The sequence below is a fragment of the Salmo salar genome, chromosome 06 (genome assembly GCF_965601325.2).
Source record: "Salmo salar chromosome 06, fSalSal1, whole genome shotgun sequence".
NCBI classification, from domain to species: Eukaryota; Metazoa; Chordata; class Actinopteri; order Salmoniformes; family Salmonidae; genus Salmo; species Salmo salar.
In genome coordinates, this window is record NC_138296.1 from 93,603,193 (window position 1) to 93,627,160 (window position 23,968).

General features: G+C 43.3%; 1 protein-coding gene across 6 annotated transcripts in view; it reads right to left on the reverse strand.

The window, feature by feature from the left end:
* The window catches only part of LOC106608296 (choline/ethanolamine transporter flvcr2b), a 66,261-nt gene that overhangs the window by 29,344 nt on the left and 12,949 nt on the right, over positions 1 to 23,968 (reverse strand). For all 6 annotated transcript variants that reach the window (XR_014392760.1, XR_006770373.2, XR_001329426.3 and 3 more), the window contains exons 2-5: positions 18,426 to 18,567; positions 7,469 to 7,609; positions 4,587 to 4,654; positions 2,587 to 2,690 (exon numbers count right to left, since the gene is read on the reverse strand). Coding sequence is in view for 3 of the 6 variants with exons in the window: in XM_014206163.3 (XP_014061638.1) it covers positions 2,587 to 2,690; positions 4,587 to 4,654; positions 7,469 to 7,609; positions 18,426 to 18,567 (455 nt within the window). In the remaining 3 variants the exon portion in view is untranslated. The remainder of the gene's footprint in view (positions 1 to 2,586; positions 2,691 to 4,586; positions 4,655 to 7,468; positions 7,610 to 18,425; positions 18,568 to 23,968) is intronic.

A 23,968-nucleotide genomic window follows, 5' to 3' on the forward strand; every position in this document is an offset into this window, starting at 1 on the left:
TACAGTCAAGGAGCCAGCCAAGAAGAATACAAACCAACATCCTACACAGTCAAGGAGCCAGCCTAACAATACAAACCAACATCCTACACAGTCAAGGAGCCAGCCAAGAAGAATACAAACCAACATCCTACACAGTCAAGGAGCCAGCCTAACAATACAAACCAACATCCTACACAGTCAAGGAGCCAGCCAAGAAGAATACAAACCAACATCCTACACAGTCAAGGAGCCAGCCAAGAAGAATACAAACCAACATCCTACACAGTCAAGGAGCCAGCCAAGAAGAATACAAATCAACATCCTACACAGTCAAGGAGCCAGCCAAGAAGAATACAAACCAACATCCTACTCAGTCAAGGAGCCAGCCAAGAAGAATACAAACCAACATCCTACAGTCAAGGAGCCAGCCTAACAATACAAACCAACATCCTACAGTCAAGGAGCCAGCCAAGAAGAATACAAACCAACATCCTACACAGTCAAGGAGCCAGCCTAACAATACAAACCAACATCCTACAGTCAAGGAGCCAGCCAAGAAGAATACAAACCAACATCCTACACAGTCAAGGAGCCAGCCTAACAATACAAACCAACATCCTACACAGTCAAGGAGCCAGCCAAGAAGAATACAAACCAACATCCTACAGTCAAGGAGCCAGCCTAACAATACAAACCAACATCCTACAGTCAAGGAGCCAGCCTAACAATACAAACCAACATCCTACAGTCAAGGAGCCAGCCTAACAATACAAACCAACATCCTACAGTCAAGGAGCCAGCCAAGAAGAATACAAACCAACATCCTACAGTCAAGGAGCCAGCCTAACAATACAAACCAACATCCTACACAGTCAAGGAGCCAGCCTAACAATACAAACCAACATCCTACAGTCAAGGAGCCAGCCAAGAAGAATACAAACCAACATCCTACAGTCAAGGAGCCAGCCTAACAATACAAACCAACATCCTACAGTCAAGGAGCCAGCCTAACAATACAAACCAACATCCTACACAGTCAAGGAGCCAGCCAAACAATACAAACCAACATCCTACACAGTCAAGGAGCCAGCCAAGAAGAATACAAACCAACATCCTACACAGTCAAGGAGCCAGCCAAGAAGAATACAAACCAACATCCTACACAGTCAAGGAGCCAGCCAAGAAGAATACAAACCAACATCCTACACAGTCAAGGAGCCAGCCAAGAAGAATACAAACCAACATCCTACACAGTCAAGGAGCCAGCCAAGAAGAATACAAACCAACATCCTACACAGTCAAGGAGCCAGCCAAGAAGAATACAAACCAACATCCTACACAGTCAAGGAGCCAGCCTAACAATACAAACCAACATCCTACACAGTCAAGGAGCCAGCCTAACAATACAAACCAACATCCTACACAGTCAAGGAGCCAGCCTAACAATACAAACCAACATCCTACACAGTCAAGGAGCCAGCCTAACAATACAAACCAACATCCTACAGTCAAGGAGCCAGCCTAACAATACAAACCAACATCCTACAGTCAAGGAGCCAGCCTAACAATACAAACCAACATCCTACACAGTCAAGGAGCCAGCCTAACAATACAAACCAACATCCTACACAGTCAAGGAGCCAGCCTAACAATACAAACCAACATCCTACACAGTCAAGGAGCCAGCCTAACAATACAAACCAACATCCTACACAGTCAAGGAGCCAGCCTAACAATACAAACCAACATCCTACACAGTCAAGGAGCCAGCCTAACAATACAAACCAACATCCTACATAGTCAAGGAGCCAGCCTAACAATACAAACCAACATCCTACATAGTCAAGGAGCCAGCCTAACAATACAAACCAACATCCTACATAGTCAAGGAGCCAGCCTAACAATACAAACCAACATCCTACAGTCAAGGAGCCAGCCTAACAATACAAACCAACATCCTACAGTCAAGGAGCCAGCCTAACAATACAAACCAACATCCTACACAGTCAAGGAGCCAGCCTAACAATACAAACCAACATCCTACATAGTCAAGGAGCCAGCCTAACAATACAAACCAACATCCTACAGTCAAGGAGCCAGCCTAACAATACAAACCAACATCCTACAGTCAAGGAGCCAGCCTAACAATACAAACCAACATCCTACACAGTCAAGGAGCCAGCCTAACAATACAAACCAACATCCTACACAGTCAAGGAGCCAGCCTAACAATACAAACCAACATCCTACAGTCAAGGAGCCAGCCTAACAATACAAACCAACATCCTACAGTCAAGGACCTAGAAGTCTCATACAGCCGGCCAACAACATGAGAGGATAAAACATGGACAGTACAAGAACTGAAGACAATAGCGTCTCACACAAGTCATTAGTGAAAAAGCTGCACAGTGAGTTTCTTTCCCAGTGGGCAACACTGGCTGTGATGACATCATAACCAGCTTCGTTCACTGGATTGGCTCAAAGCAAGTCGACCAACTTCCTGTATGTCCATACGCCTTTCCCCATTCCACCTTCATTCTGAATGATTTTGATGTGTTGTTGTGACCCATGTAAAACGCACTTTAAGATAACCTGGACTTGACTTACTTGTATGTTTTGGTTCTGTCCAACCAGATGCCACAGATCAGTGATCCCACCATGCCAGCGATAACGATGGTGAGACCTATCCTCCCTGCGTTCAACTCTTCACCCTGCGGGTCAGGACAGACAGGGGAGACTAGGGTTAGGGTGTGTGTGTGTGTGTGTGTGTGTGTGTGTGTGTGTGTGGGGGGGCTCTGGTCTAAAGTAATGCACTATATAGGGAATAGGGTGCCATAGGGATCTGGTCTAAAGTAGTGCACTATATAGGAAATAGGGTGCCATAAAGCCCTGGTCTAAAGTAGTGCACTATAAAGGGAATAGGGTTCCATTTGTGAAGCAGCACCATTGTGCATGCTATTCTAACCCACTACTGACTAGGTTGGAAACAGGTTTCCCTGAGCTACTGTATGTTGAGAGTTTCCATCAGTATTGAATGGAGGAGTGTGAAGCTCTACAAGCTAAACAGGTCATATCACGTGGCAGAGCGCGTGACAGTCTCTTTCTGTAGGAGATAACTGGTAATATACTACATATTACCTCAATTACCTCGACTAACCGGTGTCCCCGCACATTGACCCTGTACCAGTACCCCCCTGTATATAGCCTCGCTACTGTTATTTTACTACTGCACTTTAATTATTAGTTACTTTTATTTCTTATTTGTATATTTTTTTAATTCATTTTTTAAATTGCATTGTTGGTTAAGGGCTTGTAAGTAAGCACTTCACTGTAAGGTCTACACCTGCTGTAGTTGGCAAATGTGACAAATAACATTTGATTTGATACTGAATTCTATACTAATGCTGATCAGGTCAATAGGTTTAGGGCAGTGGTCACCAACTGGTCCATCTCCAAGCCATTCCTAGTCCATCACCAAACATTTCAGTAAAACACTGTAAAGCCTTGTGTTCCTATTATTTATTCATTTTGCACTGTTGGCGGTAGGTGCACTTAATTCAACAGGCCTATCGCCTAGCGCCAGGAAGGAAAAGTGTTCCCATTTCATGTGTCTGAAGGTAGAACTCCACCTACCCAGCAGGCCCAGAGAGCAAATCAAGCGCACCTATAGGCCTACCGCTGGCCAATCAGATAGCTCAGATCGTGTCTGCACAGTTTCCTTGAGCCAGACTAAAATAAAAAACGCACAGCAAAGTTGTTGAGTCTCTCTCTAAACCATGATTAGAGAGAGACTCAACAAATATAGCAAAGAGCTGCTGTTTTTATAAGTTCATGTTTAACACCCAGCCACCTGGCGACAACCCCCTAACCCCCAGCCCCCTGGCAACAACCCCCTAACCCCCAGCCCCCTGGCAACAACCCCCTACACCCCCAGCCACCTGGCGACAACCCCCTAACCCCCTACACCCCCGCCGACAACCAGCGACAACCCCCAGCGACAACCCTCTTTAGGTAAGGGTGAATAACACAGGGCTTTGTTGAATAACTTCAACCTTCAGTAATGTAATCTCGCCTGACCTTTTACTGTACTTCTAGAATGTTTATACTGTTAACCAAATAACACGCCCATTGTTGTATTCTAGAATGTTTGTACTGTCAACCAAATAACACGCCCATTGTTGTATTCTAGAATGTTTGTACTGTCAACCAAATAACACGCCCATTGTTGTATTCTAGAATGTTTGTACTGTCAACCAAATAACACGCCCATTGTTGTATTCTAGAATGTTTGTACTGTCAACCAAATAACACGCCCATTGTTGTATTCTAGAATGTTTGTACTGTCAACCAAATAACACGCCCATTGTTGTATTCTAGAATGTTTGTACTGTCAACCAAATAACACGCCCATTGTTGTATTCTAGAATGTTTGTACTGTCAACCAAATAACACGCCCATTGTTGTATTCTAGAATGTTTGTACTGTCAACCAAATAACACGCCCATTGTTGTATTCTTGAATGTTTGTACTGTCAACCAAATAACACGCCCATTGTTGTAGTGTTGTCAATGTGTTTCAGTGCCCACATACTGCACCGTAGGACTTACAGGGTAATGCTCGATGATCATGCGGTTCAGTAGCGTGCCCACAGCATAAAAGCAGCCCACGTTCAGTCCTGTTGGTGAGAGAAAGAGCAAGTGAGGCACAGCCAACAGGGACTTTCAGGGAGCTTTCTTAGAGAGCACCCACAGCAGGTTAAGGTATTACTCTACTATTACTGTGGACTTCACACACAGCAGGAGACAGTAAATCACTGTTGTCTTTGTTCCAGATGGGAGTGTGTGTTGACGTTCATGTGTATGTTGTAGTACTCGTGGTACTTCGTCGAAGCCTTGGTTATGTCTATGGCCCAACGTCGGATCCAGAGTGGTAAATTCAAGCTGTGTCGAAAACAACATTTTTCCTCTGCCTCCTTCCACCACACAGTTGAGACTCTGGGTGACGTGAGGCATCCGCATGTTCACCAGAGGTACCAGGACAAACTGGACACAGCCTGCCATACCAATCACAGTCTGGGTGACGTGAGGCATCCGCATGTTCACCAGAGGTACCAGGACAAACTGGACACAGCCTGCCATACCAATCACAGTCTGGGTGACGTGAGGCATCCGCATGTTCACCAGAGGTACCAGGACAAACTGGACACAGCCTGCCATACCAATCACAGTCTGGGTGACGTGAGGCATCCGCATGTTCACCAGAGGTACCAGGACAAACTGGACACAGCCTGCCATACCAATCACAGTCTGGGTGACGTGAGGCATCCGCATGTTCACCAGAGGTACCAGGACAAACTGAACACAGCCTGCCATACCAATCACAGTCTGGGTGACGTGAGGCATCCGCATGTTCACCAGAGGTACCAGGACAAACTGGACACAGCCTGCCATACCAATCACAGTCTGGGTGACGTGAGGCATCCGCATGTTCACCAGAGGTACCAGGACAAACTGGACACAGCCTGCCATACCAATCACAGTCTGGGTGACGCGAGGCATCCGCATGTTCACCAGAGGTACCAGGACAAACTGGACACAGCCTGCCATACCAATCACAGTCTGGGTGACGCGAGGCATCCGCATGTTCACCAGAGGTACCAGGACAAACTGGACACAGCCTGCCATACCAATCACAGTCTGGGTGACGCGAGGCATCCGCATGTTCACCAGAGGTACCAGGACAAACTGGACACAGCCTGCCATACCAATCACAGTCTGGGTGACGTGAGGCATCCGCATGTTCACCAGAGGTACCAGGACAAACTGGACACAGCCTGCCATACCAATCACAGTCTGGGTGACGTGAGGCATCCGCATGTTCACCAGAGGTACCAGGACAAACTGGACACAGCCTGCCATACCAATCACAGTCTGGGTGACGTGAGGCATCCGCATGTTCACCAGAGGTACCAGGACAAACTGGACACAGCCTGCAATACCAATCACAGTCTGGGTGTGCCACGATTTTTTTTCTTTTTTTTAACGGTGGTTTGATTCATTCAGAAAATTGCCACCTTCAGTTATATGGTAATGTTATTTTGTGGCTATGATGATGATTGAATACTACAAGAAGCAAAATAAATATATACAATCCTTTCATTCAAGTGTTTGTGAATCGCCCCCATTTTAACAAACTATATTATTGAGGTTTCTTGTGCTATATAGAAACTATTTGCTAGTCATGGACAAACTGTATGCTGTCCTATTAAATGAAGTTTCACTTATTAAAGTAGCTTACTTCTGATGGTGGTGTTGATCAGTAAGGTACACAGAAACTAACAGTAAGGTACACAGAAACTAACAGTAAGGTACACAGAAACTAACAGTAAGGTACACAGAAACTAACAGTAAGGTGCACAGAAACTAACAGTAAGGTACATGTTTTTTTAGGATGGCCCACATACAGCATAAGTGAAAGTTCCCAGTACATTCTTAATAAATATATCCTCTATTATCGATTGTTTTTCAGTAACAAACAGTTGTTCCTACTAAGATAATTCATAATTCTTTATAATAGTTGTTCCTACTTAACGACCAGGATAATTCACTCTTTATAATAGTTGTTCCTACATATCGACCAGGATAATTCACTCTTTATAGTTGTTCCTACATATCGACCAGGATAATTCACTCTTTATAGTTGTTCCTACATATCGACCAGGATAATTTGTCACTCTTTTATCAGTACTTAGCAGATACAAACTAACTATTAAATGGGTAAGTACTGCATTCTTACCTGGTTGTTGCCATGTTATTTCACAGTTTTCTCCTGGTACTTTCCAGATGTGACCCTACTCTTTCAGCACCGTAAACTACAGTGCTTCCATTAATATAAAAGAGTAATAAGTAAAAAAATGTAAAAAAGAGAAACATAAAAACATTGTTTTACACGTTGACATGCGACCGTAACATTTCCTTGTGGATCTGGGGACAGCCAATGACGTCCTAGCCGGCACAGAGTCCCTCCACATAGGATAACACATTAATGGTTCACCTGTGATGCAGAGTGGGAAAAATGGGCACATTTCTGAGTGGCAGGTAGCCTAGCAGTTAAACGTGTTGGGCCAGTAACCACAACGTTGTTGGTTCGAATCTCTGAGCCGACTAGGTGAAAAATCTGTCGATGTGCTCTTGAGCAAGGCACTTAACCCTAATTGCTCCTGTAAGTCGCTCTGGATAAGAGTGTCTACTAAATGACTAAAATGTAGTTCACTAGGTAACTGTAGGTCAGGTGGAACAGGTGGAACACTGGCAGACAGTTCACAACTAGCATGTGCCTACTTGAAACATAATACCCGAGACAGCACAGTATGTTTTCACATTGTCCTCCAGCACAGTACCAAAAACGATGGATGTATGCATAACCAGGATAGCCATGGACAGCTCAGCTCAACCCCTTGTATCACTACTGAGCTGTGTTAAGTACTGACCGTATGTGAGGATGAGGAGGAGGAAGGGTTTGTTTCGGAGCAGCCTGAGGATGGAGGCGGTGTAGGAGTACTGTTCTGGAGGGATACAGCGAGCTGTGGCCTGGGCCTGAGTGGGAGGAAGCTCCGGACGCTCCTGGAACACTGTGAAGAGAGAGACAGACGGAGACAGAAAGGAACATCAGTAGCATAGTAAAAAAGAACGTAACGGGATATTTAAGAATGAATACAGAGAAGATGCAGAGAGTATTGATGCAGAGAGTATTTACACTTATACCTGTATACAGGTTGAAAACGGCAGACTGTGACACTGATAAGTGTCTAAATTGGAACACAGCGGCTGTACAATAACATGCTAAACATGCTGTCGAAGGTCAGGATCTGTGCTTCTCAGCTTTAGCTAGTCATATCACCAACAGAACAGGCTTTCAAATTATGCCCGCCAAACCCAGACAAAGATTTATAAAAATGGACAGCTTTTGGATTTCATAAACAACATTAACTGTGTAAAAGCGTGGATGCAGGGTTGTGTTCCAAACAAAACAACTACAAGTGTGCTTGCTCTAGTTCCTCAATGGCACTGCTAGAGCTAGGAGAGCTAAAAAAAAGCCCCTTATAGTTGAAGAATATTCTATGAGTCATAAATGTACATTGAAATTACTTAGGAACTGTGCACACTTTGAAGAGGTGTGTGTGCCACTTGGAATCACCAGTTAGACCTCTCACTCAAACCCTTGTCATTTACTAGTATGATGTTGCACCTACTCCAAATGTTCCATGAATATTCTTATCAGGTACGAAGAGCATTTTCAGATTTCGTTAAACAAAAAAATAAAAAGTACAGTAAATGTAAAATGCAGGTAGAAAACAGTGTAATGTTTATATTCAGTCTCGTCAGCTGATTTTGTCATCACCTTTGTGTTCTACCATGTTTATGTGTTGCCATAATTTTTCCTTCAAGAAACATTTCAAATTTAGCCTTATCCATATAGGCTAATTCCACAAGAGTAAGGGATTCAGCTCAGCTTCATATAGCCTCTAGACAAGGGATGCCCAACCCTGTTCCTGGAGATCTACCGTCCTGTGGGTTTTCAGTCCAACCCTAATTTAACACACCTGATTCTACTAATTAGCTGCTCAACAAGACCTGAACTAGATGAATCAGAACTGCTAAAGTAGGGTTGGACTGAAAACCTACAGGACAGTAGATCTCCAGGGTTGGGCAGCCCTGGCCTAGAGGCTATTGACTGAGAACGCAAATATTGTAAGGTGTTTAACAGGTTTTGCCTCAGTGTTGTAATTGGTGCTTTCCATACTCCGATACAGTGGCGAGCAATCATTCAGGGCCTGTTTTGAGCCCCAGATGTTTAGCTAAAATAAAAATTGTTGGCCTGTTTTACATGTCATTTTGGCATTAATTCATGTCACATCAGTTTGCAAAGAATGTGGAAGAAAAAAAATCCTTGAGTTACTAAAGACGCATACAAATATGGCCTCTGAGTAAGGCAGCTCCAAAAATCAGCCTAGCTCAGTGCTTTCTGTGGTGGAGGGGCAGCCAGCGAAAGCACACAGCGTAGGTGTTGGTAATCTTCTCTTGTTGTGCCTTGATTAGCTCAGTGTTCTGTCACTAATGGGGACACTACATAGCCGCAGTCATCATCAAATCACGTCGACAATCTACTGGCAAATCCTTCTCATTCCTTGTCCCTTTTCCAAGCTAAACAGGGTAAAACACTCAGCCACCCACCTTGGGCCAGAAAAAGTTGAATACAAAGGCCATTCTGTCAATCAAGCATGACTTTATCCAGAAAATGCCAGACTGATGACCAAGTTTGCCCACAAGAAAGACCACCGCACCACCTTAGGCTAATTGACATAATTTGAGTCAATTGGAGGTGTACCTGTGGATGTATTTCAAGGCCTACCTTCAAACTCAGTGCCTCTTTGCTTGAAATGATGGGAAAATCAAAAGAAATCAGCCAAGACCTCGGGAAAAAAAATTGTAGACCTTCCACAAGTCTAGTTCATCCTTGGGAGCAATTTCCAAAAGCCTGAAGGTACCACGTTCATCTGTACAAACAATAGTACGCAAGTATAAACACCATGGGATCACGCAGCCGTCATACCGCTCAGGAAGAAGACACGTTCTGTCTCCTAGAGATGAACGTAGTTTGGTGCGAAAAGTGCAAATCAGTCCCAGAACAACAGCAAATGACCTTGTGAAGATGCTGGAGGAAACAGGTACAGAAGTATCTATATCGACATAACTTGAAAGGCCACTCAGCAAGGAAGAAGCCACTGCTCCAAAACCACCATAAAAAAAGCCAGACTACGGTTTGCAACTGCACATGGGGACAAAGGTCGTACTTTTTGGAGAAATGTCCTCTGGTCTGATGAAACAAAAATAGAACTGTTTGGCCATAATGACCATCGTTATGTTTGGAAGAAAAAGGGGGACGCTTGCAAGCCGAAGAACACCATCCCAACCGTGAAGCACAGGGGTGGCAGCATCATGTTGTGGGGGTGCTTTGCTGCAGGAGGGACTGGTGCACTTCACAAAATAGATGGCACCATGAGGAAGGAAAATTATGTGGATATATTGAAGCAACAACTTCCTGACTGATGTCTTGAGATAACTTCACTAGGGTAGGGGGCAGCATTTGGAATTCTGGATGAAAAGCGTGCCCAAATTAAACTGCCTGGTACTCGGGCCCAGAAGGTAGGATATGCATATTATTAGTAGATTTGGATAGAAAACACTGAAGTTTCTAAAACTGTTTGAATGATGTCTGTGAGTATAACAGAACTCCTATGGCAGGAAAAAACCTGAGAAAAAGCCAACCAGGAAGTGGGAAACCTGAGGCTTGTAGTTTTTTCAAGTGATTGCCTTTACAGTATACAGTGACTTAGGGTTCATTTTGCACTTCCTAAGGCTTCCACTAGATGTCAACCGTCTTTAGAACGTTGTTTCAGGCTTCTACAGTTAACAGAGAGCGAACGAGAAGGCCGGGAAGTTGGTTACTCAGAAAATAATATGACTTCAGTGGCGCGCATTCACGTGAGGTAGCTGTGTTCCATTACATTTATGAAGACATTGGAATCGTCCAGTTGGAATATTATTAAACTTTTATGTTAAAAAGGCCCGAAAGATTGATGCTATACATCGTTTGACATGTTTCTACGAATGTAAATAAAACTTTTTTTTTTACTTTGTCGTGAAATGTTGGGCACGCTTCCTACATTTGGAGTAGCTTACTGAACGCGCTAACAAAAAGGAGGTATTTGGACATAAATGGACTTTATCGAACAAAACAACATTTATTGTGGACCTGGGGTTCCTGGGAGTGCATTCTGATGAAGATCAAAGGTAAGTGAATATTTATAATGCTATTTATGATTTTAGATGACTCTAAAATGGCGGGTACCTGTATTGCCTGATGTTTTCTGAGCGCCGTACTCAGATTATTGCAAAGTGTGTTTTCCCCGTGAAGCTGTTTTGAAATCTGTCACAGCAGTTGCATTAAGGAGAGGTTTATCTATAATTCTTTGAATAACAGTTTAATATTTTATCAACGTTTATGATGAGTATTTCTATAAATTGATGTGCTCATTCACCGGAAGTTTTTGAAGGAAAAACATTTCTGAACATCACGGGCCAATGTAAAATGGGGTTTTTGGATACAAATATGAACTTTATCGAGCAAAACATACATGTATTGCGTAACATGAAGTGCTATGAGTGCCATCTGATGAAGATCATCAAAGGTTAGTGCTTAATTTTAGCTGTATTTCTGGTTTTTGTGACGCCTCTCCTTGCTTGGAAAATGGCTGTGTGGTTTTTCTTGTCAAGGTGATGTGCTAACATAATCTAATGCTATGCTTTCTCCGTAAAGCCTTTTTGAAAATCAGACAATGTGGTTGGATTAACGAGAATCTTATCTTTAAAATGGGATATAATAGTTCTATGTTTGAGAAATTTGAATTATGAGACTGTCGTTTTGAATTTGGCACCCTGCTATTTCACTGGCTGTTGAATAGTGTGTCCCGCAGGTGGGACGGTCACGTCCCACATACCCAAGAGAGGTTAAAGCTTGGTCGCAAATGGGTCTTCCAAATGGACAATGACCCCAAGCATACTTCCAAAGTTGTGGCAAAATGGCTTAAGGACAACAAAGTCAAGGTATTGAGTGGCCATCACAAAGCCCTGACCTCAATCCCAGAGAAAATTTGTGAGCAGAACTGAAAAAGCATGTGCGAGCAATAGGCCTACAAACCTGACTCAGTTACACCAGCTGTCAGGAGGAATGGGCCAAAATTCACCCAGCTTATTGTTGGAAGCTTGTGGAAGGCTACCCGAAACGTTTGACCCAAGTTTAAAGGCAATGCTACCCAACAATTTAAAGGCAATGCTACCAAATACTAATTGAGTGTATGTAAACCTCTGACCCACTGAGAATGTGATTAAAGAAATAAAAGCTGAAATAAAATCATTCTCTCTACTATTATTCAGACATTTCATATTCTTTAAATAAAGTGGTGATCCTAACTGACCTAAGACAGGGAATTTTTACTAGGATTAAAATGTCAGGAATTGTGAAAAACTGAGTTTAAATGTATTTGGCTAAGGTGTGAATACACTTCCAACTTCAACTGTAGATATGTATAGGGGTAAGGTGACTAGGCAACAGGATGTAAGATAAACAGAGTAGCAGCAGCTTGTATAGGAGTGGGTGTGTGGGTGTGTAGAGTCAATATAAATGCATATTATGTGTGAGTGATCAAATGGAGAGTGTGTGTGTCACCACTGTTCTCATAGGAGATACAATGCATTCAGAAAGTATTCACACCCCTCTACTTTATCCAAACTGTTGTGCCTGAATTTAAAATGTGTCACTGTCCAACATACAATACCCCATACTGACAATGCCCCATACTGACAATGCCCCATACTGACAATACCCCATACTGACAATACCCCATACTGACAATACCCCATACTGACAATACCCCATACTGACAATACCCCATACTGACAAAGTGGAAACATGAGGCCAAAAATGACTTTAAAACAGTTCGGGACAGATCGGGACCTAATTGACAGAGTGAAAAGGAAGCCTGTACAGAATAAAAATTATTCCAAAACATGCATCCTATTTGCAATGTAAAGCAGTTAACTTTTTGTCCTGAATACAGTGTTATGTTTGGGGCAAATCCAATACTTTACTGAATACCTCTCTCCATATTTTCAAGCATAAATGGTGGCTGCACCCTGTTATGGGTATGCTTGTAATTGTTAAGGACTGATGAGTTTTTCCAGGTCAAAACAATTTACGGAATGGAGCTAAGCACAGGCAAAATCCTAGAGGAAAACCTGGTTGTCTGCTTTCCACCAGACACTGGGAGATGAATTCATCTTTCAGCAGGACAATAACCTAAAACACAAGGCCAAATATACACTGGAGTTGTTTACCAAGAAGATAGTGAATGTTCCTGAGTGGCCGAGTTACAGTTTTAACTTAAATCTGCTTGAAAATATATGACATGACTTGATGGTTGTCTAGCAATTATAAACCACCAATGACAAAGCATGAATATTTTTTTTTAATGAATGGGCATATACTGTACAATCCAAGTGTACAAAGCTCTTAGAGCTATCATCGCTGCCAAAGGGGTGTGAAAACTTATGTAAATTAGATATTTCTGTATTTAATTCAATACATTTGTTTGTATTTTTTATATCACTGTCATTATGGAGTGTTGTGGCCGTGGGAAATCTATTTAATCCATTTTCAATTCAGGCTGTAACTACAAAACGTGGAGTAAGTCAAGGGGTAGGAATACTTTCTGAAGGCACTGTAGGTCAAACAAGTCCAGTTCACTACTCCTGTCCACAGGCTTTTAACTATTAAGATACAAAGTCTACAAAGACCATCGCTAGGGGCTATTTCTATAGCGTGCAGACCTCAAGAGCTTTCATCATTTTGGGCTCCCGAGTGGTGCAGCGGTCTAAGGCACTGCATCTCAGATCACATCCGGCCGTGATTAGGAGTCCCATAGGGCGGCGCACAATTGGCCCAGCGTTTAGCCGGGGTAGGCCGTCATTGTAATTAAGAATTTGTTGTTAACTGACTTGCCTAGTTAAACAAAAGTTTACATCGATTTTTTTTAACTTTTTTTTATCATGGCTTTCAAGGGCTAAAAGACACAGAGCAACAGTAACAAATACATGTCTGTGTCCTGAATGGTCCCCTATTACCCATGGGCCCAGGGCAAAATAAGTGCACTATACAGTGGATAACGTGCCATGTCGGACTCAGCACTAGTCTCCGACCCAAAGGAATGTCAACTGTGGAATCCTAACTGTGACATGACGTGCCTCAAGCTGACTTTCTCTTGACAGAGCAGGCTTTCAACGAGGAGTCTGGGGGGTGAAGAAATGCTGCAGATGTCATTGTGGTTCTTATCTCAGAGCTAGCCCTCCCTGGGGCGTCTCAACCAGCAGGGGATATCAGTGAACTCGCCGTCCCCAGCACGAGTCTACTCCAACTAAGTACTCTAACCTAGACTGTACTCACTGAACTGGAACCCACAGCGACAGAGACCCAAGACATCAAACTCTTAATGAAACATATTGGCTGCTGAGACCCGTCTGTGTGTACACATTCCCTGGAACAGGCCTGGAGACAGCAGCAGCAGAGACAGCTGTCTACAGGATAATCAGAATGTTGAAAGTCTTGGCGTCGTCTCTCTAGAAATGGGTGAAGAACACAAATCAATAACACCCTCAGCTTAACTAACCCCAGACCCTAACTAACCCCAGACCCAAACTAACCCCAGACCCAAACTAACCCCAGACCCAAACTAACCCCAGACCCTAACTAACCCCAGACCCTAACTAACCCCAGACCCTAACTAACCCCAGACCCTAACTAACCCCAGACCCTAACTAACCCCAGACCCTAACTAACCCCAGACCCTAACTAACCCCAGACCCTAACTAACCCCAGACCCTAACTAACCCCAGACCCTAACTAACCCCAGACCCTAACTAACCCCAGACCCTAACTAACCCCAGACCCTAACTAACCCCAGACCCCAACTAACCCCAGACCCCAACTAACCCCAGACCCCAACTAACCCCAGACCCCAACTAACCCCAGACCCCAACTAACCCCAGACCCCAACTAACCACAGACCCCAACTAACCACAGACCCCAACTAACCACAGACCCCAACTAACCCCAGACCCCAGACCCAAACTAACCCCAGACCCAAACTAACCCCAGACCCCAGACCCTAACTAACCCCAGACCCTAACTAACCCCAGACCCTAACTAACCCCAGACCCTAACTAACCCCAGACCCTAACTAACCCCAGACCCTAACTAACCCCAGACCCTAACTAACCCCAGACCCTAACTAACCACAGACCCCAACTAACCACAGACCCCAACTAACCCCAGACCCCAGACCCAAACTAACCCCAGACCCCAGACCCTAACTAACCCCAGACCCTAACTAACCCCAGACCCTAACTAACCCCAGACCCTAACTAACCCCAGACCCTAACTAACCCCAGACCCTAACTAACCACAGACAAGACATTCAAGGCCCTGTGATAGACTAGTGTCCTGTCCAGTGTTCTTGTACATCAAACAGAAAATAGGGGCATATGTGCTGTTCTAACTTGGACAAGGCTACTTACTTACTTCCTTCCTTCCTTCCTTCCAAGACATTGAAACTAAAGGCTTGTTGGAGAGGAATCAAGCAATCTTAGAAATGTGCTCCCGAGTGGCGTAGCAGTCTAAGGCACTGCATCTCAGTGCTTGAGGTGTCATTACAGACACCCTGGTTCAAATCCAGGTTGTATCACAACCGGCTGTGATTGGGAGTCTCATAGGGTGGCGCACAATTGGCCCAGTGTCGTCCGGGTTTGGCCGTTGTAGGCCGTCATTGTAAATAAGAATTTGTCCTTAACTGACTTGCCTTGTAAAATAAAATAAAAATAGACTTACCCAGAAAGACAGCTGTAATCACTGTCAAAATGGTGATTCTAACATGTATTGACTCAGTGTACTTATGTAAATGAGATATTTCTGTATTTAATTTCTTTGTCATTAATCACTTTGTCATTATTATTAAATGAATAATAATGACTAAGTACTCAGCCAGCAAGCATACACAGTAGTACTGTATGAATCAATGTACTTAAAACCCTGGCAAAGCCTGGAAAACGTGTTGCATTATTTGCATCAACACATAGATGCTCTTCCAGATAAACATAAGAACTGGCCGTCACCCATTTAGAGAGAGATTCATATAGACCTAGAGGCTATTGTATGAACAAGCAAATATTGGAAGGTGTTAAAATGGGTTTTACCTCAGTCTTGTAATTGGTTCTTTCAAAACTTATAGGACATAGGTCAAACATGTATAGCTCACCATTCCTGTCAACAGGCTTTTAGGCTTCAGCTAGCTGACAAAGTCTTTCAAGGATTAAAAAGAGACAAAAACAAACAAAAAAATCTCAGACCCAAAGGAATGTCGCAACTGTGGAATCGTGACTGTTACATGACTTGCTTAAAGCTGACTTTCTCCTGGGAGAGACAGCTTTCAGACTGGAGTCATGGGGCAGAGAGCTGCTGCAGATATCTTTGTGTGCAGATGTCTCTGTTCTTATCTCTAAGCTATAGTCTTCCCTGGGGTGTTTCAACCAGCAGGAGTGTACTCTTTGCTAAGTACTGTCAACTAAAAAAAAATGTCCTCACTGAACAGGCACCCCGAGGTACACTCAAACTCGAAACACTGAAGGCCCTACGATAGACTAGCGTCCAGGGAGTATACTTGTACATGTTATAGGAGATCGGGCAGGAGGGCAGGAGCCCATGTACCATTCAGGCTTGTACAAGGCTACTTACTTATAAGACATTGAAACTCGTTGGAGTGTAATGAAGCTGTTCTAGATATACACAGTACCTTAATACTCAGCTACTGTAGTACGCATGTAAAGTACTGTGAGAGTCAAATGTACTGAAAACCATGGCAAGGCAAATGCTACATTCAGGCTAATATTCACATCTTAAAACTAATTTTTGTACTCTTCCAGATTCACACACATGCATATAAAACACCTGAAACATGCCTGTCAACGATTTCTGTCCTCCTTCATCCATTGAGAGACGCAGCATGAATCTAAACCGTCTCTGCCGCACAACATTCTCCAGCTAGACAACCGTCTCTGCTGTTGTCACAACATTCTGGACTTGGCCCACACTTTTTGCAGGGCATAACTCAGGCCCCCAGTTGGCTCAGACAGACAGGGCATCTAGCAACCACACAGACAGACAGACAGACTAGTGACCAGTTAATATTTACTTGGTAGCGCAAAACAAGAACCCAAAAAAGGCAGAAGAGCCTCAGACAGCATTAACCCTCTGCCTCAGCCCAATATATCATCTCTACTCAAACATTATCCCTCAGCCCAATATATCATCTCTACTCAGACAGCATTAACCCTCAGCCCAATATATCATCTCTGCTCAGACAGCATTCTCCCTCAGCCCAATATATCATCTCTACTCAGACAGCATTAACCCTCAGCCCAATATATCATCTCTACTCAGACAGCATTAACCCTCAGCCCAATATATCATCTCTACTCAGACAGCATTAACCCTCAGCCCAATATATCATCTCTACTCAAACAGCATTATCCCTCAGCCCAATATATCATCTCTACTCAGACAGCATTATCCCTCAGCCCAATATATCATCTCTACTCAGAGAGCATTAACCCTCAGCCCAATATATCATCTCTACTCAGAGAGCATTAACCCTCAGCCCAATATATCATCTCTACTCAGAGAGCATTAACCCTCAGCCCCAATATATCATCTCTGTGCAGACTACCTGCAGGCTACATCCTCCTTTATCATTCAATCTTCAGGAATTAATCACGCTTTCCAGATCTTTTAAATAGCACTTCACCAGCAAGACAGTAGTCTGAGTCCCAATCAGCACCCTATTCTCTATATAGTGCACTACATTGGACCAGGGCCCACAGTGCACTAGGTAACGAATAGGGTGTAATTTGGGACAAAAGACAATAGCAGCTATTGAGTGAAATCAGGTCATATGAAAATAAACTTCAGAATGAGTAGGCTTAATTGCACAACGTTAGCTGAACAGCTCATAGTGTTACCTGTATGTAGGTTACAGTGGTAATGGTTTGTGATGGGGAATTTTTTTTTTTTAAAGCTGTATTATATAGGTATGTTGACACCAAGTATCGACTAGTAAAAAATATTTTCGATTCATTCAATGTTTTGCTAGGTAGCATTAGCTAGTGCTAGTTGGCTGTACCAAAACTCTGGTATTTGTCTATCCTATAGCTTGTTCTCCATCTTCTTTTGAAATAGAGAGACATGTTTTCAGCGCTTTTACTTCCGTGACTGATCAAAACAAAATTTCTCATGCTCTCGCGTCTCTGCAGCAGACATATAGTGAGCAATTTCGATCAAAAATCGCAATAAAATAGCAGTAGCAAATCTCAATACATACAGAATCGTGAGAGTCGCAATAATATTGTGAGGTCCCCTGGCAATTCCCAGGCCTAGTTAGTGGTTTAGTAGAATCACAGTGCTGCACTACCGTAGGTTACAAGGTCGCTGTTAGTTCAAGTAGCTGGTTTTCCAACGTCTGCATCTAGAGAGCCGATATCCCCACATCAGATTAAAGTGGAATTTCCACCACATTTCATATTCATCTCCAGAACCAGATCAGAGTCTACATATTCACATAAAATGTTCCTGATCTTGCCCTTAATTCAGATACAGATCTATTTATAATCTACAGTGCCTCATTGGAATAGGGTCTACAGGAAGTGAGTGTAGATCCATGCCTGTCACTATATGTAAAACTGTAGGCTACATAGTGCATGATATAAGCGTATAATAGTTACCCATGACGACCAGTAGGAAGAGCAGTGTAGCAACTCCTGCTGTGATGTAGAACATAATACTGATGTCATAGGCCAGCTGATCCATGTCATCACCATTAGGCACCAGGATGGGAGGGACCAGGAACCCAATGGCTATACCCAGCTGCAAGAGAAGACAGACAGTACAGCTTTAAAAACAGCTACACACACACACACACACACACACACACACACACACACACACACACACGATAGTGGAGATACATGTTGGAGATTGCCACATTTAGCTGACAGACAGCTTTCATTCACTCTAGTTACAGTAGCACTACGCAAGTGTAAATTGAACCTGGCTCAAACTTGATACTTGACAGTGCATGTTGGTCCATCCCTTTGAAAATGTCCAGAAGTGACGTCTAGTTTTTGATAACCACAAAGTGACGTAGCCATAGATACTCTATATGACCAACACATACTGTACATGTTGAGCGATTAGACCTGGCTCGCAGTCTGCGTTCCAATTCATCCCAAATGGTGTTCGATGGAGTTGAGGTCAGGGCTCTGTCCAGGCCAGTCAAGTTCTTCTACACCGATCTCGACAAACCATTTCTGTATGGACCTCACTTTGTACACAGGGGTGTTGTCATGCTGAAACAGTAAAGGGCCTTCCCTAAACTGTTGCCACAAAGTTGGAAGCACAGAATCATCTAGAATGTCATTGTATAATGTAGCATTAAGATTTCCCATCACTGGACCTAAGGGGCCCGAACCATGAAAAACAGCCCCAGACCATTATTCCTCCTCCACCAAACTTTACAGTTGGCACTATGCATTGGGGCAGGTAGTGTTCTCCTGTCATCCGACAAACCCAGATTCGTCCATCGGACTGACCGATGGTAAAGCGTGATTCATTACTCCAGAAAACCATTTCCACTGCTCCAAAGTCCAATGGCAGAGAGCTTAACACCACTCCAGCTAACGCATGGTGATCTGTGCGGCTGCTCGGTCATGAAAACACATTTCATGAAGCTCCCGACGAACAGTTATTGTACTAATTTTGCTTCCAGAGGCAGTTTGGAACTCGGTAGTGAGTGTTTCAACCAAGGACAGACCATTTTTACACGCTTCAGCACTCGGTGGTCCTGTTCAGTGAGCTTGTGTTTCCTACCACTTCACGGCAGAACCGTTGTTGCTCGTAGACGTTTCCACTTCACAATAACAGCACTTACAGTTGACCGGGGCAGCAATAGAAGGGCAGAAAGTTGGTGAACAGACTTGTTGGAAAGGTGGCATCCTAGAAGAGGGGCTACTTCGGTCGCATGGATGTGGTTTGGGTATGAAGTCTGACACGGACCAGAAAACCGACCTCTGCAAAAATATACCGCAGGCCGGTCCCGACAGCAGAATCAAACACCACTAACCTCTTACCACCTACGCAGGAATCATGTAAAACAGTACGGAGAGAGTCTACGAATGAGACCCCAAAAAGTACAGTCGAGCGCTCTAAACAAACCCGACTCAGACGTTGCAAGAGGCTTTTTCCCGCGGCACACCATATGGCAAAGAATCACGAAGATGGAAGGAGATAACAGCTGCCGTTGCAACTTACATCTGCAAAGACATGGCCCCAATTTACACGGTCGAGAAACGGGGGTTTTGTGAGTTGTTGCTGACACTCGACCCAAGGTACCAAATTGATATGTGACACGTATTAATGCCAAAATAACATGCAAAACAGGCAAGCCCCCAAAAATAAAATAAATCAATATTAGGCCTGTATTTTTGTTTGCAACTAAAAAAAAAAGTTGAAAATGACAAATATTTATTTCCAAAGTTTGCTGCTTCAGTGTCTTTAAATATTTTTGTCAGATGTTAGTATGGAATACTGAAGTATAATTACAAGCGTTTCATAAGTGTCAAATGCTTTTATTGACAATTACATGAAGTTGATGCAAAGAGTCAATATTTGCAGTGTTGACCCTTCTTTTTCAAGACCTCTGCAATCTGCCCTGGCATGCTGTCAATTAACTTCTGGGCCACATCCTGACTGATGGCAGCCCATTCTTGCATAATCAATGCTTGGGGTTTGTCAGAATTTGTGGGTTTTTGTTTGTCCACCCGCCTCTTGACGATTGACCACAAGTTCTCAATGGGATTAAGGTCGGGGGAGTTTCCTGGCCATGGACCCAAAATAATCTGTTTTGTTCCCTGAGCCACTTAGTTATCACTTTTGCCTTATGGTAAGGTGCTCCATCATGCTGGAAAAGGGATTGTTCGTCACCAAACTGTTCCTGGATGGTTGGGAGAAGTTGCTCTCGGGGGATGTGTTGGTACCATTCTTTATTCATGTCTGTGTTCTTAAGCAAAATTGTGAGTCAGCCCACTCCCTTGGCTGAGAAGCAACCCCACGCATGAATGGTCTCAGGATGCTTTACTGTTGGCATGACACAGGACTGATGGTAGCGCTCATCTTGTCTTCACCAGACAAGCTTTTTTCCAGATGCCCCAAACAATCAGAAAAGGGATTCAGAGAAAATGACTTTACCCCAGTCCTCAGCAGTCCAATTCCTGCACCTTTTGCAGAATATCAGTCTGTCCCTGATGTTTTTCCTGGAGAGAAGTGGCTTCTTTGCTGCCCTTCTTGACACCAGGCCATCCTCCAAAAGTCTTTGCCTCATCTGCACGCACACCTGCCTGCTGCCATTCCTGAGCAAGCTCTGTACTGGGGGTTCCCCGATCCCGCAGCTGAATCAACTTTAGGAGACGGTCCTGGCGCTTGCTGGACTTTCTTGGGCTCCCTGAAGCCTTCTTCACAACATTTGAACCACTCTCCTTGAAGTTCTTGATGATCCAATAAATGGTTGATTTAGGCGCAATCTTACTGGCAGCAATATCCTTGCCTGTGAAGCCCTTTTTGTGCAAAGCAATGATAACGGCACATGTTTCCTTGCAGGTAACCATAGTTGACAGAGGAAGAACAATGATTCCAAGCACCACCCTCCTTTTGAAGCTTCCAGTCTGTTATTCAAACTCAATCAGCAGGACAGAGTGATCTCCAGCCTTGTTCTCGTCAACACTCACACCTGTGTTAACGAGAGAATCACTGACATGCTGTCAGCTGGTCCTTTTGTGGCAGGGCTGAAATGCAGTGGAAATGTTTTTTGGGGATTCAGTTCATTTGCATGGCAAAGAGGGACTTTGCAATTAATTGCAATTCATCTGATCACTCTTCATAACATTCTGGAGTATATGCAAATTGCCATCATACAAACTGAGGCAGCAGACTTTGTGAAAATTAATATTTGTGTAATTCTCAAAACTTTTGGCCACGACTGTAGTAGCTAGACAGTTAGCACTACTGACTTATTATGGGCTTACGATCTATGGTACGTAGGCAGGTAAACATGGCAAAAATAACACAGCATGTATTTATTAATGTATCTAGATACGATATTGTAGTCAGGCAACAAATGAGATGTCAAATCGGCAACATTTCATTCTGTCGTCCGAGTGTATTTTATCTCGCTTCAGCTCAAATAAATGGCCGACATCGATTTCAAGAAAAGTTGCGTACATTTTTTACGTGGTTGCATCATATATCTTTGCATACTTTCCTTTGAAGCTTCCATCGATGCGTGCTTCAAAATGCGTACAAACAGAGAGTAAGTATTCAAGAAGTGCCCTCCGTGCTCCGTTTGGAATACTTTGATTTGGACTCATGCTCCAATTTACGTGCTTGAAGCGTGGTAGTACGCATTTTGAGCAACACCAACTGTTAGTCTTCAACACCTATTTTTCTATCATTTCTCTTTTTCTCTCTGCGTTGTTGGGAAGAGCTTTCAGTAAGCGTTTCACTGTTAATCTACACCTGTTGTTTACCAAGCATGTGATTTGAATTGATTTTAGCTGATAGCTTTAAATGACTGACATCGGACGCTTTCCCAGCCGACGGTGTAAATAGTCTATTGGAAATAGTCTATTATATGGTGGAATAGGATCAAATGATACATCTTTATGCTTTGGGACCGTGACCCGTTTAGGGGATCAAATATCCACTCACTAGTGGACTTGGAGTTCCCCAGACGATTGAGCTCAATGCCGATTAGATACAACGATGACCGACTTCTCTCACTGGGACCTGTAGTGTTGAGTAGAGTATTTTTACTAAAGGCATACAACGTGACCCTTGGTCCAAAGAGTAAAAACACACATTCTATTCAGGAAGCGGATTATGTCACACAGAGTTCTTGCCACTGTGACCTATTCAACCCAACTCTAGTCTATAACTAGGTATTTAAAATACAAAGGATCCAAGACCACTTGCAGTTGGCTGATAAAGTGGACAGGTTAGGTTTATATGGGATGAGATGGATTAAGAGTAAGATTATTTTTCCAATTGGCAGCTATGCACCGATCATCATGTCACAAAATGAAGACCCTTGATATTTACTGGAAAGGAGAAATCAGGCTCATCACCGTGCACATTCACCAGCATGTTGCCACCAAGTCGCAGTGGGAGGACCATACAACATAAAAAGTACCTTAAGTACCTCTGTGTTGATCAATCATTTAAGAAAAATAATTGTGAAATCTATAATTTATTTGGATGTGTTGTCAGGGCTCTAATTGAGGGGATGAGGGGGCATACGACAAAATTATTTAGCAGTGCGGAGGAGTTTTATTTTGGGAGCACTGTGCGACTATGAAAATAAAACTTGTTTTAATGTTAAGGGCTCGCTGTACCGTTGTTTCGAAGTGCCCATTACTACAGTGAAAACGGCTTGCTTCTAGCTCAAAAGATCTGTCCCATATGACCAGCGCAATACTTTTTATCTTCCAATAGAGGATCGCCGAGACCGCATTTTACATCCATAAACCATGTTGTGGGCAGTTCTAAAACTACTCGCACATCGACGTTGTTAACCATTTATTGTTTTTTTACACTTTATTTGGGCATATTACCTCATTGGCTAGCTAGCTAACAGCCTGTTAACTTTACTAGTATATCCAAACATTTGGATATACTAGGAAGATTGATCTCCTTAAGAAGATCAATGATCATAGATTAGCGATGTGCAGTTTGAGTTATGATTCGTTTTTCTGAGGGACGTGTTAATTTGAGTTGTTACTTTGACCTACAAGTGCTGGCTGCAATAGAGTAGCACAGTATGAGTCATAATACCCATAAAACCTAGCGGCCAAAACAGGGAAATGGCTCCAATCGTTTTTCCACCATTCATTTTTTCCCCATAGGGGATTTTAGAAACACTTTAAATAAGGGCTGTGTTTTGTGTAGGCTCACCCTGGCGTGACGTTTTGATAACCGTGTAAATCTCTCACGGACAAGTTGACTTATCTATTTATGGCTCTACTTACTGACTTCGAAAATGCTAATTAGCATCAGGTGGACCTTGTGCTGGGGACAATAAAAGGCCACTAAAATGTGCAGTTGTATCACACAACAATGCCACAGATGTCTCAAGTTGAGGGAGCGTGCAATTGGCATGCAGACTGCAGGAATGTCCACCAGAGCTGTTGCCAGAGAATTGAATGTTAATTTCTTTATC